The sequence below is a fragment of the Manacus candei genome, unplaced genomic scaffold (assembly GCF_025592945.1).
Source record: "Manacus candei isolate 608988 ecotype Guabito, Panama unplaced genomic scaffold, ASM2559294v1 h1tg000050l, whole genome shotgun sequence".
Taxonomy (NCBI): domain Eukaryota; kingdom Metazoa; phylum Chordata; class Aves; order Passeriformes; family Pipridae; genus Manacus; species Manacus candei.
In genome coordinates this window covers 33,150,771-33,171,906 of record NW_026138098.1, presented here as the reverse complement: position 1 = coordinate 33,171,906, position 21,136 = coordinate 33,150,771, and the positions used below count along the sequence as shown (strand labels likewise).

Below are 21,136 nucleotides of genomic sequence, written 5' to 3'. Positions count from 1 at the left end.
GGGGATAAACTCCTCTGGCTAAAAAAAACCCCGACTTCAGAACCTGTAACTGTTTTCTAAAGTGAACTATAGTTAATTATTTTTCTGAGGTGAGTTAATTTTAACTGTGTGCCAGGAATCAGTGGCAGTCCTTTCTGTAGCAGATCAGAAGGCAATTCCTCAGGACGTGCTCTTTTTCAACATGCAGCCCACCCACTGTTACTCAGGTAGCCTGTCTGTACCTCACTGAGGTCCCATTTGCAGGTTTGAAAATCTTTCCTACAGTCTGTTTTAAAATAAACAGGATAATCTATAGGAAACTGAAAAAGTAGTTACAGGAAACTAGTTAAGATGAAGTCTGAAGTGCAAACTCCAGTTTGCATTTTGTAAACTGTGTTCCTTTTCTTCTGCTTTTATCACCTGCAACTTTTACACAACTTACCAAAAGCCAAATAGACGCTTCTGCACAATGTGTTTTAATAAAGAAAAGCAAACAAAGAACAGTGTGTATTCTAGAATATACATCATAAAGTCTGGATTTCTGGGACAAGGAATCCATTTATGATGGTTGTGTTTGCAGTGGTTCAGTGATTTGTATGACTAATGTATTACTATTGCTTATTATCTACACTTCAGCAAAACACATGTTCAGTCTTCACATTTCCCTCATCTAAAGCTACTTTTTAATCTTGAGGGCAATGAAGGGAAGAATTACCAAGGTAATTAGGATGCCCAGCTTTCATTGGAGATCTTGTTTTGTACCTTTGAATGTTTTGTGCACTTTTCCTCCCCTGAGTTCCGGATGGATCAGGAGGGGGATGGTAATCTCATTGCATTATTTGGGAGTCTATTTGATGAGTTTTGCAGCCTTTAGGGAACTGGAAAATCTAAGTGCCCAATTTAAAAATCAGAACCATGAGTTCTAATTTTTATAGACACAAGTTAAAGAGCTGGTATTCAAACATGCAGTAAGTCATTGCTGGCCACAAAGGGCACATGCAAGACCCACCACCTGTGATTTGCCTTGAAGCACAAAATAAGTGCCAGGAGGATATGCTCAGCTAGAGCACGTGTTGCCTGTTAGCAGTAGCTTATCATTCATATAAACCCCAACAAAATAGTAAGATGAAATATATTCTGATTTTTCCCATACCCGCTCAGTCCCACAGTTTCAGAAAGAACATCTTACATTATAAGAAGGTATTTTCTCCCTTTCATTTAGGAAGGTGTGAAATAAAAGAGAATTTTTTTATTTGATGTTTTAAGATGTCCACAATCTGTCAGTAGCAAATTTTTTAAAAAAATAGATGTTTAAAATATTTCTAAGAAATGCACAAATGTTTATTTGGCATTCCAGTTTTGATTTAGAATGTGATTTTTAAATCTTTTAAAACCAGTTGCTTTTTCTGGAAAAGCTGAGTGATCCTTCCTAATTTTTTGCTCTCACTGTAAGCCATGTGAGTTTTTCCCTGAGTTTTTTTTCTGCTTTTTCTCTCTCAGTATAGTTATGGATGAACTAGTGCCCATGAAAATGCAATGTTTTCTTACAGCTACTACATCACACTATGGGATATAGTGCCAGTATAATCCATGGCAAGTATTGGGGGTACTGTTGCATTTCAAGTGAGAATAACTAATAAAGACTGAGCTCGTGGTGACAGCTCCTGCAGGCTGTGCCAATGTCACCATGGTAAGGTTTGCTTTCTTCTGGCAGTAAGCAGCTGGGTTCCTGAGAGATTGAGCTGGCTAGTTAGATGTTTTGTTAGTTTGAAGTAGAAAAGGATTTGCACACAACTGAGCAGGTGAGTTCCTCAGTGGTGTGAAGCAATGAACTTGTAATGCGTTTGTGTCCTCGTTTGGAGTGTCAGGAGATGAGTAATTAAGATGTTTTATTTTCACATGTGCTCGTGATGTATTGGTTGAGTCTGGCTGTTGTAAAACACTTGGAGAATTTGCAAGGCTGAACTGTAACTATGAAGTTGTACATGGTCTCAATGCTACTGCTGGTGTTGAAGTAATAGAAATTCAACCTTCAGGCAAGAGCTGTGACACGTGGGCAGGGTATCAGTGGCACAGCAACACAACAAGGGAATGGGTTTAGTGGTTAAAGTGACACACGTGAGGGCTTTTTGGAGAACTCCCCTTCAAGATTACACCTCCAGTCGTTCAGTTGCTTCTTGGCAAATGAAAGAATTTGTGGGCAACAGTAACAAACTGTAAGTAAAGAATGAAATGCTTTGTTTGGTTAAAGGGTTTGGTTGATTTTGGTGATGAAGAATGTGATTTTTCACATGAGCATGTCATATTTCCTGTAATAACATCAGTAGGTTTCATTAAGCACTTTATAAAGAAGTTAATAAATAGGGATTACCTGCCCTTTGGTCCCTTCTCAGTAAACAGTGCTTATTCTTACACTAGAATGCTAGTGCTGTGGTCATGATAGCCTAACAGTGGGAGCAAGACAAGAATTGTAGGGAAATGTGATTTCTATGATGGACTGGTTAGATAAAAAAGATGCTGCCTACTTCCAAATTTTTTTTCATTCTTGCTTTTATGGTGGTTTTGCTCATTCTAAATGAGATTTGGAAATTCCCTGGTAGGTAAACCATTGGCCATCAACTCCCACTAGTCTTCCCAGAGTGTCCTGGATAAACTCCCTTTTATTACTTTATGACCTCCTTGGTGATCTATTCATAGCTGTTGAGCTCAGTCACTTTTTGCTCTTTTTGTGCCCTACTGTGTTCCATTGGCAGGAATACCAGGACATAGTTTGACTATAACCCTGAGAATCACATCAAAATCCCATTCAGTACCACTGCAATGACACCCATTCTCAAAAGGCTTGCTAGGCATGAAAAATAAGGGATGGGATCATGGACTGACAGGTGACCTCCCCATGCACCTGAGAACATTAAAAATTAGAAATACAACTGTACTTCATTCAGTGGGGAGCAAAATGAGTTCTTGTGCATCTTCCTGAGGGAAATGAAATCTGACTGTTATCAGCTATAATCCTGACTTCATTGGCTTATCTCATTCACTGTGGTTTAAAATCATACCAGTAACACTGGCACAGAGTTACTGAGGCATAAAGTAGCTGCTGCAGAACATGCAGAGGTTGCTGTGAGCCCAAACAGATATGGTGCACGTTCATGCCATCTCTGAGTTTCCCATTGTGTGACACTATTGTTGTTTGTAAATTTGATCTTTCATCATTTGCTTCTTGTCTCTTTGTACATTGTGTGTTTTTGAGAGGAAGCTGTTACTTTGATTTGTTCCCAGATGGTGAGTGCCCTTCCTTTTGATGTCTAATAATATCTTTCTCTCATTATTTTAAAAATAAACAAAAAAAATATTTTTTTCAACCTCTACTGTTATGAAGTCAAATGAGTTGTTTGTAGCATGAGTTTATTTTATAGTCTATTAAAGTCACTTGGCGATGTTTTATAAGTAGTAAGTTCCAAATCAGTGGTCACAAACTTGTTAGAGCTCCTGTCCTTGCTTACTTATATACTATTTGCCTTTTACTGGCAGTAGTGATTTACACACTGGATAAACTGTTTCTTGCTGGCATTTATCTATTCTTATTTTTTCCATATATTCCTTACATTCAGGTTATGAATTCAATACACAGATACAGTTGAGTACTTAGTATGCTGAAAGAGTTTGATGCTTCTGCCATGTGATAAAGAAAGACACGAAGTGAGAAGGAAAACACATCTCTGTGTGAATTGATATATACTAGAGATACCTGTGATTAAACTCGCTCCCACTGGATGTCACTATTGTTCCACAGAAATTCATCCAGGAGAATATTTATCTAGCGTTGAGTGGCTGACAGCAAAGACCATTTGCTTGCAGCAAACTGAACATTTCTAATTGTGTTTGCAGGAATATTGTACATTCATGTTCATTTTGCAATTGGATTTTATATCAAGGTTCACCATTTCGTGATAGTAAAAAAACAGAGGGCACTGCCAAAGCTTCAGCTGTGATGGCTGTGTGAGTGCAGATAGTGAGTCAGGGAAACCAGCCAGCAGAGGAGTTTGCAGTCATTATACTCAAGCCACTTGTTCTCATTGTTATTCTCTTACTCTGCAATTGCTGGAGGTAATCTCAACACAGTGAATGAACATTACCAGTCTCCTCGAATTTGCTTAGAACATCAGTTATTTTCTTTTTCCGAAGAGGTGCATTTTGTGTGGTTTATTATTCTGAAATAGCGTTTGAATATTCCAAGAGCTAAGTCGTTGAGAGGCTGAGTAATCCACTGGCTAGGATGATGTCTTGGTGTGAGGAGACTGGATTATGCTCCCAGTACTCAACTGGTTTGTGATCAAGCAAATTCCCTCAAATCTGTCCATTTGCCATGGTCTGTCTGTCTTTTCAACATTCCTTGTAAACAATTTAATGGTAAGAGATTGTTGGAAGGTGTTTCTACAGTGTCTCACAGAGAAAGTCCTGACTTGCCTTAAAATTTTTTGGGGGTGCTGCAATAAAATGAAACAGTCTGGTGATTCCACCAACATTTCTCTCAACATTGTTTAAATAAATGTAGGCTGCAAAACCAGTGCAAATGCCAATGGGCATGGAAGAGTGCTGCACTTTGTCTGTGGCTTGTAAAGCTCTGGTGTTCCAGTGATAGCCCCAGAACTCCATATATGACTCAGGAAAAGGAATAGCAGATGACTAAAAATCCTAAAAACCACCAACAAAACAAACTCCAAACACTTTGAAACCCCATTTTTGCTCTCCTAAACTTGGAATGTGTGGGTAGTATCAGCTCCATTAAGGGAGAGCTAGGTCACTAGAGGCACTCAGTCACATCTCCTTCCTCAAGGTAGTGCCTAAAATGCTTGTGTGAAGGCTCACAGATTTGTAAGAGGCATCATAGCTCCTGCAAATCCTCTGAGGATTCCTTGGCATCACCTCAGCAAGGTTTTAACAGTTTTGTCACAGGCTGGCACCAAAATATCCAAAACTCTACACAAAGTGGGGTCAGAATTTTAGATACTGGAGAGAAACAAAGGAGAAATTTCTTCTCTGGAACCTTGGAGGCTTCAACACTTCATTTTTATTCAGGAGAGGGGCAGCCTTTCACAGGGACTGAAAGTTGCTCAGCTAAGACCAAATCATTGCTAGAAGATTATTAGAATTTGTGGCTCTGGTGGCTGTGCCACCCAAAACAAGCCACTTCCAGAGCGTTTCATTTGACAGTGGTGAGGCTGAGTTGAGCTTAGTTCATGTAGTCTTTGCCCAGGTGAAAGCATGGATTTTGTAATGTGTTTTAACATGCTGTGATGTGGGTTTAAAGTGTTTTCTAAGCCATAGGCACTGGAGGGGGATTTAACACCTTGGCTCACAGGTCCCAGGCCGTGCAAGAAGGTTCAGAGAGTTACACTGGGCATCTTTTTTGTGTAATCAAACAGTGTTTTCATTATCAGTGATGATAGCAGCAATTACACGTTCATCTGTGCGTGGGGCGTGTTTGGGAATTCGTATGAATTAATTGATCTGAGCATGTCTGTGCATGAATATAGACATGCTGGTTTTTTACAATTATTGTTGTGACCCCTCCATGGTTAATGGCATACTGGCCTTGTTTTATATTTCATGCCCATAATAAAATATTTTTCAAAGGGAGCTGGTGAAAATTTTACAGGCATTGCTTTCTGAAGGAGGTTATGGATTGATTCTTTCTGAGTATTGTTATGGTTAGAACGAGGCATTAAAGAAACATAAAAGGAAGCATATAAAGTTCAGCTCAGTTATGGACAACTCATCCACAATCACAGTCCATTAAGAAGTTTTAGAAGGTGTATTAAATATTTTTGAATAGCAAAAATTCTAAAGCAATAGTATGAAATTAATTTCTGATTGCAGTTAGCATTCCTAAAACTAAATATCAAAATTTTATTTTATTTTTATATGGATTTATATATGTATACACATACACGTGTGTGTGTATGTATATATATATATGAACATATGTATGTTTTGTACCAAATCTTTCTTTCTTTGGCTGTGCCTAATACCAGTCACCACTGCAGAGATTAAAGCCTGGGGAAGTACAGGGATGGTTCTTAACATGAAGTTTACAGCAAACTCTAATCCTTCAGTGCAGAGATAACAGAGGCCTCCTGGTAGAAAGCTGAATCCCATAATAGCCAAGATAATTAAATGTGTATTGACTTTTTAATAGCAACTTTCAAGGTACAACTCAGGTACAACTGTGCTGTGCTGCTGAAGCCTCTCGAGCACTTGCATTATTAATGGTGTGGGATCCTTCCTCTACTCAGGAAAACAGGTTCTCTGTTGCAGGGTTCACTATAGGCTCAAGCTTCTACCCTTGGCTCTTTCCTCACTACAGTCCTTGGAAATGAGAATGGTTCCATTACATGAAAAAAAACCCAACCCAAACCCCTCCGAGTGTATTAGTTGCTTTTAAGAGGTGCTTTCTAGCTTTGTTGTCATTGTATCTAGCAGGTTTCAAGGTGATTGCCTGGGATTGGTTTTTTTCCAGTAACAATTCAGGAGCACATTCTGCTAAGGTTTTGCTTTTTCTGATCTGCTGCAGTGAAACTGCTTTGTAGAAACATCCCCTCCCACTGAAGACGTGCAGTTTACTAAGCCAAATCAAGTTACAAAATAGACATAATTAAATTACTGACTTGCTTCTGTAAAGGTGCTGCTGTATTATTTAATAGCTTCCCTTCCTGATAATCAAAATTAGAGGTATGATTTATTTGCAAATATGGGGGATATTATATTCTTCTGCAACCAACAACATACATGACTTTGGGAGAAGGAAGGCAGGGAATAGCTGGGTTACAAATCTGTATTTTGCCCAGAACTACTGATGAATGGCTAGACATTTAAACTGAGTATCTGTGAATTCTTGTAATGTCATTATGGTTTTGCTAAGAGAGAAGAATAATTTGTCACTGATTTATGTAAGGATTTTTGGATGCACTCAGATCAGTGGGTAACCAATTTTCTCTGAAAGCTCTTTGCAGCTGTAGTCTGTCTAAAATGTACAGTGTTTGGCTTTTTAAGTAATGAAGCTTTATTTACTTATTAGAGGGTCAGTGTGCAAAACACATCACACGACCTTAACAAGCCTAGCCCAGCAAATAAACAGAAATAGAAGAAAATGATGGATTTTAATGATTTCCTCAGCTACATTAATGCCTTTGACAGCCTTGAAAAGAGAATTTCTAATGAGCACTGAAACAAATGTGTGCAGGAAGTGGTCTTGCTTCTGCTGCCACACATTTGAGTTCCTCTAATTGCATCAATAAGGAATTTCTGCTCCTCATCTAATGAATGCCTTTTGACTACTTTCTGAAAGGCAACTGGATGTAGGGATAAACACTGGCACCTTTTATATGAAGTCACATAAATAGGTTTCAATTACTAGTTATCAGCCCTATAGAAACACTATTATAATGCAGTACAATAAATCCCATTGTAGCTCTTTATTTTTAAACTTTTATTAAGCCTTGGTTTCCCTCAGCTTTGCTTTTTAGTGATACCTCATGTCCTAAGGCTGCTTTAACTCCTCAATGGCTTTATAGTCTCTCTTGTGTTGGGCAGCACTTAGACATTCTTTCAGAGCTGTTCCTGCACCATCTCTCTCCTCAGACACCTCAAAATTCATATGATGCTACAGCACCTGGGTCTTTAGTTTGTTCTGGGTTCAAAAAGTGACTTTTAGAGCAAGGACTGGGGGGGGGGAGAGGATTGGGGAGGCAAGGGGGGGACACACACACTGAGTTTGATTTTTTTTTTCATTGTTGTCATTTTTCTCCCTAAACAGAGGCACAGTTGCTGCAGGTGCAGTGGATTACTTATGAAAGAAGTTTTCTATTTAAAAACAAGAGAGACTTTAATGAAATCAGTAGAAGGTTTGTACAATAGGTATTGTATTAAACCAGAGCTCAGGCTTCACATTGATTGCGGTATTTAAATTTCAATGAGTTGATTATGTATGAGAGTAAAATGACCAGTATTATGAATGTACAAAAAAGAGACATGGAAGAGCTGTGCCAGAAAAGTGAGAAAAACGTTCCCTTTATAGTCCCTAGAGTTCAATAAAGCACCACTATTTCCCAGCTTTTAAAAGCTCTTTTATCACAATGGTTCATACCTCGCATTCCCTGGAGCCTGATTTGTTATACGTGCAGGGTCCCGTTCCGTTCAGCAGCATCTCGCTGGTCTCAGTGTTGGTGGGTTTGTAATCTACATAAAATTCCTGCGTGCTGGGAGTCATTTGCTTCAGCGACTGTCTTTTCTTTTTCCTGTGCCTTCGCATGAGCGAGCGCTGCTGTAGCTGCTTCATACTGGCAGGGTAGCGCTTCCATGACACATAGATCACCAGCAGGATCACAAGCACAGACAGGAAAAGAGCCACGCTGCCTGCTATGATTTTGTGGAAGGAGATGTGTTCTGTGTCGTGCTCGGGCTCGGAGCTCGATTCGGTGGCTCCGATAGTCGGGGGTAGAGGGGGCTTGCTGTCGTGTTTAGGCCTGGTGAGTTTTGGTTTAAACGTTGGCTTTGGGAGAGCTCGGGCTAGTTCAAACCTTTCTGTGGTACTTTTGCCACAGATGCTGTAGTTTTTCACTGCATCAATAACATTCACCCCTTGCAGCTCTTTGGGGCTGGCACAAATAATGGTGTTTTCCCTCAGCCCTCTAAAACTTTTAAGCCAGTTTACCAGGGAGCAAATGTTTCTGCTGCATTCCCATATATTGCCGGCAAGGCTGATGTCATTGAGGGATATCCAAGAATCCAAAATTTCTTGACCAATAAATGTGAGCTTGTTTGAATCCAGGTTGAGGCGCTGTAAATTGGGCACACACTGAAAAACACTAGGTCCACTGAAAGCTTCTATTTCATTGCCAGATAAATCAAGTCTTTGTAGTGAGCTCCAGGTCCAGGACATAGTTTGTCCTATCACACTGATTTTATTCCACTGTAAGTAAAGGTTCTGAAGGCTGACTAGCCTTGGAAAAAGTGCCAGGTTGAGCTTAGAAAATTGATTGTGCTCCAGGTGAAGCTCTTTCAGTCTGATCATACCTGCAAAGACATTCCTTGCTAAACTTCGGATGCGATTATAACCCAGGTCCAACAGTTCAAGGTTCCTACAATCTTGAAATATTCGAACAGGGATGGTTCTTAGGGAATTGGACCGCAAATGTAAACTCAGCAGCTTCCTTAAGCCCCTGAACTGTTCAGATCCCAGAGACTGCAGCTGATTGTATGACAGATCCAAATTCCGGAGATTTGTCACAGGTCTGAAGGTATTATTAAGAAAATAGGAGATTCTGTTGGAACTCAAGATCAACTCTTTTAGTCTGCGTATTCCACTGAAAGCATTTTCGTCAATATTGCTGATGTGGTTATGGTCTAAATAGAGCCAGGTGAGTTGATTAAGACCTTTAAATTGATTGTATTTTAGTTTTTGGAGGCTGTTATATCGAAGGGACAAACCTAAACAACCAGCAGATATACTCGAGGGAATCTCCTGCAATTTCTGAGATTCACAATAAACCATTTTGCCTTCACACCTACAGCCCTTAGGGCATCCTCGTTCAGCAGAAGAAAGCATTGTCAGTAATACAGTAGGGGCTATTACCAGAGCTACAGCTGATCCGCTCAGTAGCCTAATTACATTGAAACCTGGAAATAAAAACAACTTAGAAAAGTTATCCCCCCACACATCAGTCATTTCTTTCAATCATGCTAAAATCTTTTACTTCAACAATCTTTTAAAAACCCCTAGCCAGACTCAACTAATTTTCACAGTTTGTTTTTTTTTTTACTCAGCTTTTTTTTTTTTTTTTAAGAATACCTTGATATAAATACTGAAAAGCAGTTGGGTAAAAGATGTAATCCCTAAACCATTTAAGTATAATAACAAATCACATCAAGGTAAGTCTATGGAGTAATTAAAGCACAGGCTATGCAGTAATTATGAACTATAAATTAAAAAAAGATAATATGAAAAACATACCCATCCTTTGTGTTGTTCAAAGGTCGTCCTTAGGTCTTTTGTTTTTTGCTTAGTATGCCACAAGCATGGCAGCCCCTGTCAGCTGCACTGGAGTGAGTCAGGGCTTGCTGACACCCAGGAAGAAAAATTGGACCCCTTGGGAGATGGACCGATTTTGAAACATTATTCTTTGCCAGCCGTGCAGAACACTCCAAGAATAAATCAATCCCAACACAGCATTCGCAGCAAAATGTCAAATTCTTCCTAGGTAATAGGATCTTCATGGATATTACGTTTTTGCATCTTTATAGTTAGGCACCTGGCTTTTAAAATGTTGCTTTATAGGGAAGCATGTTAGATTCCTTCTCCAAGCACCGTTTAGCTATCTGAATTCACACATCTGTATTCCATAGCCCAGCGGTTCCCTCCCTGAGCACCCGATCCGGCTGGGCAGCTGCTCTGGAAGCGCAGGAGGTGGGATGAGCTCCCGCCAGGATCCCGCTCGGCGCAGTCCCGCTCTCTCCTGCCGAGAGCTCCGTCCGACTGTCGCCGGGCTGGCGGCGGGCGCTGCCTTATGTAAAGCTGCCCCCAGCGGCAGGAACACCGCGGGCATGTGCAGACCCTGCCTTTCCCTTGCAAATGAGCGAGCTCTCCCGGGAAAACAGGGATTGCTCCGAGTCCCTGAGACCGGCGGAATGGTCAGCTGCGGCGTAAAGCAGCGAGGTGTGTCGAATACCCGAATCCTCTCAGTCTCTCCGGCTGTTTGGGAAAGCTGCTCTGCATCCTTGAACTTGGCAGCAGTGAGCTGCTGAGACTTCGGTCTGAAGGGCTGATATGACATTTGTAGGACATGGATACAATTTTTGGTCCCAAGGATTTTTTTTTTTCTTACTGCTTTAGATATGTGTTCACGTAACCTTTTTACAGTCACTCACTATTTTTCAGTGAAGTTTCAGCCCCCTCAGTGTGTCCCTTATCAAGTGTTTCAGCGTGGACACTATATTTTACAACATGAAGAATGTTTTGGAGCTGACATTTTGCCTTTTTGCTTTTTCTTCTCTGTTAAACGGCACGGTGCCAGGAGGTTAGAAGAGAGTACTGCGCTCATTTATTTCCCAACTTGCTGTCACTTTGTTCCACAACACTAATACTCCAACCACAGGCTTCCCTAACCCTCAGAATATAACAACTAAGCAGCTTGGTGTGGTACCTTAATGAGGTGAATAGATTTTACTGTAATTCGGGACAGGGATGGGATTTTATGTGGAGGTAAACTCTGCTGAGTTTTTTTAGATGTGGGACGCTGGACAGTCCTCATATATCACCTAAAGAGCTGCCTTGTCTTTCCTCAGCCTTCCTTTCTTTCCTGCGTGCTGTAGGGAAAGAACACATCCTCTTATCTGGGCAGAGCAAAGGTAAGATGATGGTACAGTAAATGCACCATGCTGGCAGTCTTCCTTCACCAAGAAATATGTGATCAAAGATAATAGCGGGGAAGTGGAAAATCATGGCTCTTTGTGTGAGAATGGCCTGGAACCTGAAGAGTAGTGTGCTGCTCCTTAAAAGAGGAGTACAGAGTGCAGTCCTCAAATGCACCTAGACGGTGCTGAAAACCATTTTTCCTTTCTGAGGCAGAATCCTTACCCCTTGGAATAATATGCTTTGACTTTTCTCTTATTATTCACTGCTGTGGGCATAGAATAACTTAAAATGAGGTGAAACCCAAATTTTTCCAGGCATTGAAATGCCAGCTTTGCCTAGTACTTAGTCTGTGAATGAGTTGAGGTTTATAGTAATCCCACTAGGGCATCAAGCTCTAGTGTCTAATTTAGGAGCACGGTCACTCCCAGCTAACAGCTGTGAGCACCTTTCACATCAGAAATACATCCTGCATCAAGATGAGTTCTGTGAAAACTCTTGCCTTTGGGTGAGATTTGTGGAGTGGGAAAGGGTTAATTCCTCCATTGATCTCTGTCAGTGTCACCATCTCCCATTCTCTGCTGCAGCTTGTTCCTGGCTCTTCAGTCTGATCCGTAGGGTCGAGGAGCCAGCGACAAACTGAAGGCTGCCCTGGGAACTGTGAGAGTCTGAGGAGCTGTTCTGCTGACAGCAGTGTCACGTGCCAGCCCTGCTGTGCTGGTGTAGGCTTTCCATCACGGCCTGGGGGTCTCTCTGTGCTTGATGGAGCAGGAAGGAGACAGTTCAGACCTTTGGTAAGTCAATTTGCCTCTTGGAACTGCTGCTCTTCCTCTGTTGATAGTAGATGCCTGTGAGAGGGAAACTTTATTGAAATGGTTCTTTTAGGTTCATAAACTTAGATGGCATGAAGTTAGGTTTGAATCTTCACCTGGTTCAAACACAGCATTTAAAGCTTCAGATAGCATCCAAATCCTTTCTCCTGAAGAATTGGTGCTACTTAGCATACCAGCTCACACTCAGCCTTCTTCCCAAACTTTGCCTGTTCCTTTTTTTACTTTTCTCCCTCCTCCATATTGGTTGTGGAGTTAACAAGTAGCTTCTTGGCCACCATGAGTCAGCAGAGCCTCAGCAGCTTTCCCAGGGTTTTAATAATTGCCAATATACGGCACTAATAAGAGGGAACAGCCACTCTTTTACCAAGAGTTATTTTCATTTTTCTGAAAGGGGTGAGACATCAAGAGATGAACAGAGAGAGACCATCAAATCTATGTTAATGGATTGCCAAATTCAATTTTCTTTACTGAGATCCTTTTTGAATTACATAAGCAGGAAAAGTGCCAGTGTCTGATAAACAGTTTTCTTAAATTACATTTCTGTATCTTCATACAGCAGAATGGGTTCTCTTCCAGTTGTGGAAACAGAGCTGCTCCCGGTCTGAAACATTTCATATAAAATTTCAGACCAGGTTGGCCATATTATAAACAATGAAAGATAGAGAATTAAGTTAAAGCTGCATTTTAGATAAGAAGATACCTTTCCCTTTTATCGACTACACCTTGTATATCAGTGCAGCCCTGTTGCATTACCCTTTGACTCCTGTAACCAGGAGAAAAGAACCTGAAGCCCAGCTGGTTAACTTCTCTTATGGATAAGCTATTTCCATTAGAACTAATACCATATCTTCTGGGTGCCCAAAATCCAGGAGTGTTAAACTCGGTATGAGTTTAACTCCAGTCAGGGACAGGAAGGAAAAGGAACAAGTGACAGAAGTCTCCATAACTTGATGCTGATTGAAAACTAGCGTTCAGAAACAATGTTATCCTTTCTCTTCTGCCTATGAAAACGGTGTTTTAGCCAAGTCTGCAGAGCTGAAACTCTTAAGCAAATGATTTCCTTTATTTTTATACTCTTGAACACAGTCTGTGTTTTGGAAGTTCAGCCTTAGACACAGATTGAGATACCACAGAACCTGGAGTGCTTTTTGAGCAGTTTTCAGTTTTGTGACTCTGTGATCACTCCACTTTGTTTTTCTGGGGGGGAGAAATGGCATACATCAGAAAATACATTGGCAAATGTATTGCTAGATATGCTTTAACCTTCATCCAGATGAAAAGAGGTGTGTTGGGCAGAGCCTGTGATGAACACAGTTTTCTTCATCATCATGATGGAAAAATTCAGACTTATTTGGAAATTATGCACTATCACAGGGTCCAGATTTTTCTCTTGGTGCTAAACTTTCAATAGGTTTTCTGTGTGGAAATTGTTCTGGATGGATTTCCCTGCTATCTGATTTTTCAGTAATTTGCTTCAGTTTAATTTCATGTTTGGTTTTGTTTTTCCTTATCTAGTTAAATTTGAGTGTATTTTCTTTTTCCATTCATTCTGGCTGAGTTCTCTGTACCTAGCTGCAACTTCCCTATGGAAAGCTTAATGTGAATTACAGCCAAAATAGTAAATGGTGAATCAAAAAGTGACATCGAGTGTGAAAGCCTGTTCCTCTACAGAGCTAGTTTGGAACTGAAACATTTTGCAGAGAAAAGGGGAAACAGCAAATCTTGCATTTTTCAGTGTTATGAGAAGGCACCTGTAATGGCCGGGTATATCTGTTTGCTAAGTATATTTGAAAAGAGGGACGACAGAACTATCAGCTTCCGTAGAATGGGGGTGAGTGGGGCAGAGAAGGGATGTAAAATTCCCAAAGTGTAAGGAACCGGGTGCTGGTGGTTTCCAAATCGATCAGAAGCCTTCCCCTGTTCTGTCACATGGTTCACATTAGCCTTCCTTAGGACATTCCATGCTTACTCTTTAAAATCCAGTTCTTGTTTAATGATGTTGTTACAAAATAACCCACCAAAATTTTTAAAAAAAGAAAATAATCTGAAAAATGTTTGTTGCTTCTATAAGAAGCCCATTCAGAAAAGCTGTATGATCCTTTCTAAACACATTGGATTGTGTTTGTAATGCATAGACTTGGGAATTTAGACCAGGACAGAACACAGCATTTTCCTGCTCACAGACAGAGGGGGCTGGGAGTGCCTTTTTGTGTGAATCACACGTCCCTCTGGGGAACTGTAGTTAGCAAGTGCCTCACTTTTTGGGTTTATGGAGGGACAATGTGTGTCTTTCCCTTAACTTTATTTGACTGTGAAGAAACCAGGAGTCAGCTGGGTTAGCAGAAGCAGCTCGTTCTAAATGGTGCTGCGGTGTGCTATCGCTGAACCGTTAAGAGAGATAAGTCTAATAAAATGTGTTTGCAATTTTGAGCCGGTGATTAAATGAACCTGCTGTTCCACGAGGATCAGATTAGAGTTGGGGTGTATAACTGCCAGTGTAAATATCAGAGCGTGGGAAGACAGAGAGAAACTCAGGATGCAGGGTTTGCCAAAGGCAGACATAAGGAAAGGGAAGTGTGGGAAAGCCGGGTTTGAGGAACATGTGGGCAAGGGAAATCGAGGCAACAGAAAATGCTCTGAAGAAATAGGGAAAGAGCATTAGGAGTAGAGAGGATCTTATCCCAGCAGCTGATCAGTACAGTCTGAGTGGACCGTGGTGGTAAGAGGTAGGGGGGAGGTGGATAAATGAAAATATCCCCTTACTCTTCTGCTGGAAACAATTAGCTTTGCAAGGCCTCTCCCGGCCTTGGTGAGGGTGAAAGGATCCTGGTGCTGCACATTCTCTGATAAGCTGAAGGAGAACAGGAGCTGTGCCCCCTTTCTAGGAGTCAGTGCCCTCTGTAATGTTGGGTTGCTGGCAGAGGGCACCAGGGACACGTCTGGCAGGGGGTGTACCCGCAGGATCTCCTTGGTGCCGCTGTCACAGGGCCATGTGGGCTGTGGCTTCCCTCACACACTGCTGGACAACAAAGCCTTTCCAGCTGGACAGTTTGGTTTAAATCTGAGCATTGTGCATAGGTCACATGGGCCTCTACTGGGGGAGGTAACGCTGCACACAAACCTTTCTTCATGGCAGCCAGTGGATAGATCTTCCTAGACCCTGTCATAAGTCCCATATCCTTAATGAGGCATTGGACACTCTGCTGTTCCCCAATTGACTTTTTGCCCTATGATTTTGAAGCTGTGTGAGGGCAAGATGTGCTTCAGTCTCATTCTCCAGAGACGTGACATGAGATGCAAAGCTATCATTTTACTTGCTCTCTGAAGCTGATACCAGTGCTTCTGTTTCAGTGGATTTAGTGTTGATCCATTCAGGTTTATCCTCCGGCATCTTGCTGGAAGGTGAATACGAGTGGAAGCAACAGAAGGTAAGTGATCATCACTGGAGTAAAAGAAATGAATTACATCTTACATGTAGTGCTACATTCAACCTGCAGAGTATGAACTGTACCCCCCATAAGTGCCCTGGAGATGTGTAGGTGTGAAATGCAAGGCAGTGGCAGTGGCCTCTGCTTGTGATTCTGCCTGTAGTCTCTGTGAAGATGCTAGAGATATTAGGTTAGAATAAACCCAAGCTTTATTGTATTTATTTCTCAAATGCTTCCCAGTCTTTTACGGGCCAGGATGCCGTTGCTGGAAGACTGCCTATTGTCTGATTGTCAGCACTTAGGGAGTTTATGTAGCCTGAGTATTCAGAAACCCTTAGGTGTCACCATGAAGTGGGCCTGTCTATGAAGAATGATGTGTTCTCTTAGGGGACTTCTGCCTTGCTGTAACAATTCTGCATGTGCATCAGTGGCAGACCGTGATAGGTGGCAAAGGTAATGAATTTATTTCCTGGGGAACCAGATTAACATGGACATCTCATTGAAAAGTTTTGTTCATGAAGAACTCTACTGTTGCTGGGACATCAGTCTAGAGGCACTGCAGAACTGAGTCCAAGCAAAGTTGCAGCCTGGTCCTGGACTCTGCAGCCTGGGGAAAAGAAATAATCCTGATAGTGTCCAGTTCTGACTAGAGGGAAAGGAGGGAGCTCTGAATGTGCCTGCTCATATTGGTAGGAACAGGAACAGTAATGTTAGATTAAAGACTAAAGAGGTGGTGGCAGTGTCAGCAATATGGGTGTTTTGATAGAGCTTTATTTTCCTCCAAACCCTAGACCTTTTCAGTGTTACATGTTGCTGCGTAGTTAAAACTCTCTGGGCCAGCCTTTCCTCCTCAGCTCTTCCCTCTGCCCTCATGCTTTTTCCTGTAGCTTCTGCTTTTCAATTCCTACCCTGTGTATACACCTTTAAGGAATTACTATTTTTCATTTGCTTGGCATAGAGCACAAATATATAATCCATGTTCACACATGTTCTTAGGAATTTCAGCCACGTGCCCTGGTGTGCATTTAACTGTGTGGGTCTCCAGATGAAGCTACTTTGATATCTCATTATATGCTGAGGCTGTACAATTAATTATTCTGTCAGGTCAGCATTGGAATATCTGTTGGCTGCAGTGGCTCCTTGACTGCTGGAGGAAGGCAACTCACAAGAACTCTTATAATGGGAAACCCACGATGTCCACATCATATAAAAACCCATTATAACTTGCTTTCCAGACTTCAGTTTTTACCCTAACTTCCTTTCATCTCAGTATCTCCACTTATGAGAGAGTAGTGATATTTAATTATTGTATAGGTTCATCAACATGATAGATAACTTCCTTGACTTTTTGTCTGGCACTAGTTATTTTCAAGCATATATCTTTCCCATCAGTTAAGCTATCTTTTCTTCTTGGCCTTCCAACACAAATTATTCCATATCTATTCTATTTTTTTTCTTGTTATGGGTATAATTTATTTTGATGCCTTTTTTTTTTTTAACTAGAATGGCCTAATAGCAAAATTCCATGTGAGGACAGCATAGTCATCAAATACAGAAACAGAGACTTCTTTTTTAAAATGCAGAATTATCTCATATCTTTGGTTAATAAGTTTGTCAACATCTGTTCTCTTGTAGAACCTTTTTGATGTTATAAGATTACCATTTTGAAAACTATTTAAATATCTACTGAATATCACCATTAATTTTCTGTATAAAATTGTGACTAACTAATTAACTTTGAACTGAGGCAGATAACTTATTTGACATTCTAATTTTCTAGCTCCCTGAACTCCCTTACTTTTATTCTTGTACTTCCTGGTCTTACTGCTCTTCATCACAAACAGGCATACAGAGGGCAAGAGGGCAGAGTGACTTGATTTTGTTTGACTTGTTGAAATACCCTAAAATATTACCGATCTCTCCTTTCACTTGCTTATGTATGAAAAACTCCACAGAGATAAAAAAGCATTCCAGCTTACCTCTCTTAGGACTCCTGCTTGGACTTCAGCGTGTTATTCTGGGGCTGTGACTTCCAATCCAAACACAGTCAGTGATGTGCTATTTTACAGCATCAGTAACATTCTGAAGAGAAAACTAGACATGACAGTTGAGCAGATTTTGCAACTGAGAGAGATAAACATGAACAAAGTTCAGAAGCATATAATTGTGCTCGTTCCCACTGTGAGTAGCATAGGAATGATTTATTCCAAATGGTTGCAGTTACATGCTTAGTCACTTCCTTCCCTGGCTTCAGCCTAACGTTGTTTGCTGCCATTTTCCTGCAAAAAAATGTTTGTTCTCTTTTTCATTAAAAGTTTCAGATTTTGGTAGCTTTTAATAATTCAATCAAGTCTCTTTCAATTAAGCAAGCTGCAGCAGTTTTTAGATATTTGAGCTTTGGTAGCTGGTGTTCCCGGGAAGGCTCACAATCTTAATTACACTGACAGTCTTGGTTAGTTACCCAGCCTGGAATCTGCTTCTGCTTAGGCAGAGGTCACTCGCCCATGCCCAGTAATGATGGATTAGAGCTTCATGGTTTAAAAGAAAATAAAATACAAAATGTGTATTGTTGCAGGTATGTTTTGACTATTCCATTCTGTCTTTGGCAGCCTTCTTTGTCTTTTCCCACTGGAGTGTCTGGCAAACAGAGCTCTGAAGAAAACACACGTGATTTAAATGACTTATTAGGTTATCTTTTCATGTCTACCCAAGAAAATTGTCTGAAATTAAATGTGATTAAATAAAAAAATAAACATACAACCAAACCACAGCATGTTTGAGTGTACAGCAGACTCCCATATAATTAATTAAAAAAAATAATCTTGGTTCCTGCAGGTCTGTTCTGGATTCTGTGACAGTATACTCTACTATTTATTAAAACTTTGTCTTTCACCCAATGGACAGTACAGCAAACAAACGACAAACCAACTCAAATATTATACATGGTGTTTACCTGCATTGTCACAGTGTAAAACAACAAATATCTGAAAAATATTCATTTCTGGTGGACTGAAATGCTGCAGAGTGCTGGAGGCATAGGGAGGAGGAGAGGAAGATGGCATCAAGAGAGGAATGGAAGTTTTTAACCTTTCTTCTCCTTCTTGTAACAGTAGCAGGCATGTTATATTTTTGTAGTTTGTAAGTCTTTCTATCCAGCATTCTGTATCTCCTAAGTAGGTAAGAGGCTTAGAAGCACCTTTTCTGTGGCAGCTTCTTTGCATACAGAAATGGTTAGAAAGCAAGAAATGCTGCAGCCGATAAACCAAGTAGAGACTGTGGTCAGCCCATGCAGGGGGGACACAGGAGAGCTGAGCCTGAGTGAGCCACCAGCTTCGTTTCTGTGTCCCTAAATGGTAACAGGAATTGGGAGAAAATAGTAAGGCTTACAAACATGAACTCCATTTCAAAACCCACCCTTTTGCCTCCAGACAAGGAGGTGCATCTCCGTCCACTCATTCTTACGGGGAACTTCTTTTGTCATGAATATGTGACAGGAGAACCTTCTGTCTGTGTCACAGTGCCTTGCTGGTTTGATCTTCCAGCATGTGTTTGTACCATTATTTATTTGTCATTTGGACAGATTGAATGGATTGAAATCCAGAGCATGAATAGACATGTACCAATATAATCAACACAACAAAAATGCTTCCTGTGAGGATTACTGCTTCTGTGGGTTGAGCAGTTTCCCACGTTCCTTTGTAAGACCGTAAGCTCCTAGGAAAGGGATGTGCTTTATTCTATCAATGTAAGACTAAAAAGAACCCGAATCTTAAGGTGACTACGTACAAATCTAATACACAGAACAATCGCAAATAGAGTGATGCTAAAGTGTTATTTATTTTGAGTTAAAATGTTATTTAATTTGAAATTCTTAGGAAAAGTAGGAAAGAAGGGCTTTTGAGGGAAAGCCAAATATACCTTTGGTTTCTTGTTTTGGTTTGGTTTTTTTGCATCATCAATATGTCTCATTTTAGCTGTATAGTTTAGTTTATACTGTGACAATTGAACCCCCCAATGCAATTTCTGTGGGATTCCTTCTCAGGTGATGTGCCTGGTGCATAAAGAATTCACATAGGGTAGTTAGTAAAAGTTAAAAGTCATAAAAGTCTCATGTTTCAATGTAAAAGCCAGAAAGTAACTAAGGAGTGTTAGGGAAAAAAACCCAACAAACAAGGTGCTGTAGGGCTGTGTCTTATAAGGGCTGTGTCTTAAGAAGATCTTTGCAGTTTCCCTTAAAATACCCAGTGCTTGCCACTCCAAGACAGAAAACTGGAAGAGATCCAGTGCTCTTATCTGACATAGCAATTTCAATGTTCTTCTCTGTGCGATTTAAAGTCAAGTAGAAATACGCTGTTAGAATAGAGATATTTGTAAACGGATAAAAGTCTTGGAGCTGGATCAGAACACCACTGCATGAGAGCATCTCCAAAAAGAGAACTAGAAATGTCCTTGGATATATTTGCTCCTTAAATAAATGCCACAGTATTTGGAATTCTGCATCAGATATTTGCTGATCAAAAGATTAACATTTTATGCAAGTCGATAATTCATACGTTCATGTAAAGACCAGCATTTTATATTCCACCCTTTCGTAAACACGGAAACATGAGAGGAACAGTGAGTGAATATGCCAGGCTCTGTAACAGTTGAACTGCAGACTTGGTGTTGCAGAGCTCTTTAATTTTGATAAAACCAAGTTTTATTCAAAGCCAGATTTAGAAGAGGTTTCCAGTGACAGTTACTACTTGGGTTATTCGTGTCTGCACAAAGTCCAGATCTGCCTGTGGTGAACATTGTACCTTTAGTGAGAACTGCAGCAGCCTCCTTCTGTCATTTCCCATTACTGACAGAGTGGGAATTGCCATAGTACTGATAAACTTCCAACTTGCATCTGCTTCTTAAAATAGATTGTTGTAAATCACATCAGGGCACTGAGAAAGAGATAATTCCTACTCTTTGTAGCACAGGTTTTGTATTTTTTTTTTCAGTTCAAAGACTTAATTGATGACTGTATTAATTATCACATAATGAGTGTGGGTCACCTGCAGAATTTCACGAGGGGAGAGAATTCTCCATTGGTATATTTCTCTCTCTCTTTTTGAATATTTCATCCCATATCATGTCATGAACTAACACAATAAATTGCACCCAAAAATTAAGGATGGGGGAATCACTGATCTTTTTAAATCTGGCAAAATTAGCCTCTTAAATGTTCAGCATATAATTTAATGGGTATGCCAGTGACCTTTCTTCTATTGCTGTTCTTTTTTTCTCAGCTACTGGAAGCTTGATGACTATTTTATGTCTTTATTTGAAGTGTTTCTCTAGTACATTTGTATTCTTTGCTTAGGTTGCCACTTACCTGGTATTTTTTACTTTAGGCCACTTGCAGCAAAAATGTATGAAATGCTTTATGTCCCACTGTGCCTAGAATGTATTGCAAAAAGAATAAGTGCTTTTAGTGCTTTACAAGTTTGCAGCCT

The 21,136-nt window shown here is 40.5% G+C and overlaps 2 protein-coding genes across 11 annotated transcripts in view; one reads left to right on the top strand and one right to left on the bottom strand.

The window, feature by feature from the left end:
- The window catches only part of LRRTM3 (leucine rich repeat transmembrane neuronal 3), a 78,587-nt gene extending 68,011 nt beyond the window's left edge, over window positions 1-10,576 (bottom strand). Inside the window, exons 1-2 of one of the 3 annotated variants that reach the window (XM_051800310.1) lie at window positions 9,995-10,576; window positions 8,129-9,660 (exon numbers count right to left, since the gene is read on the bottom strand). In XM_051800310.1, coding sequence (XP_051656270.1) covers window positions 8,129-9,660; window positions 9,995-9,998 — 1,536 coding nt within the window. In that variant the 5' untranslated portion in view covers window positions 9,999-10,576. Of the gene's footprint in view, window positions 1-8,128; window positions 9,921-9,994 lie in introns of those variants that run through there. The other 2 variants (XM_051800311.1, XM_051800309.1) reach the window with 2 other exon arrangements.
- The window catches only part of CTNNA3 (catenin alpha 3), a 443,012-nt gene that overhangs the window by 200,011 nt on the left and 221,865 nt on the right, over window positions 1-21,136 (top strand). The gene's annotated exons all lie outside the window — the stretch shown is intronic.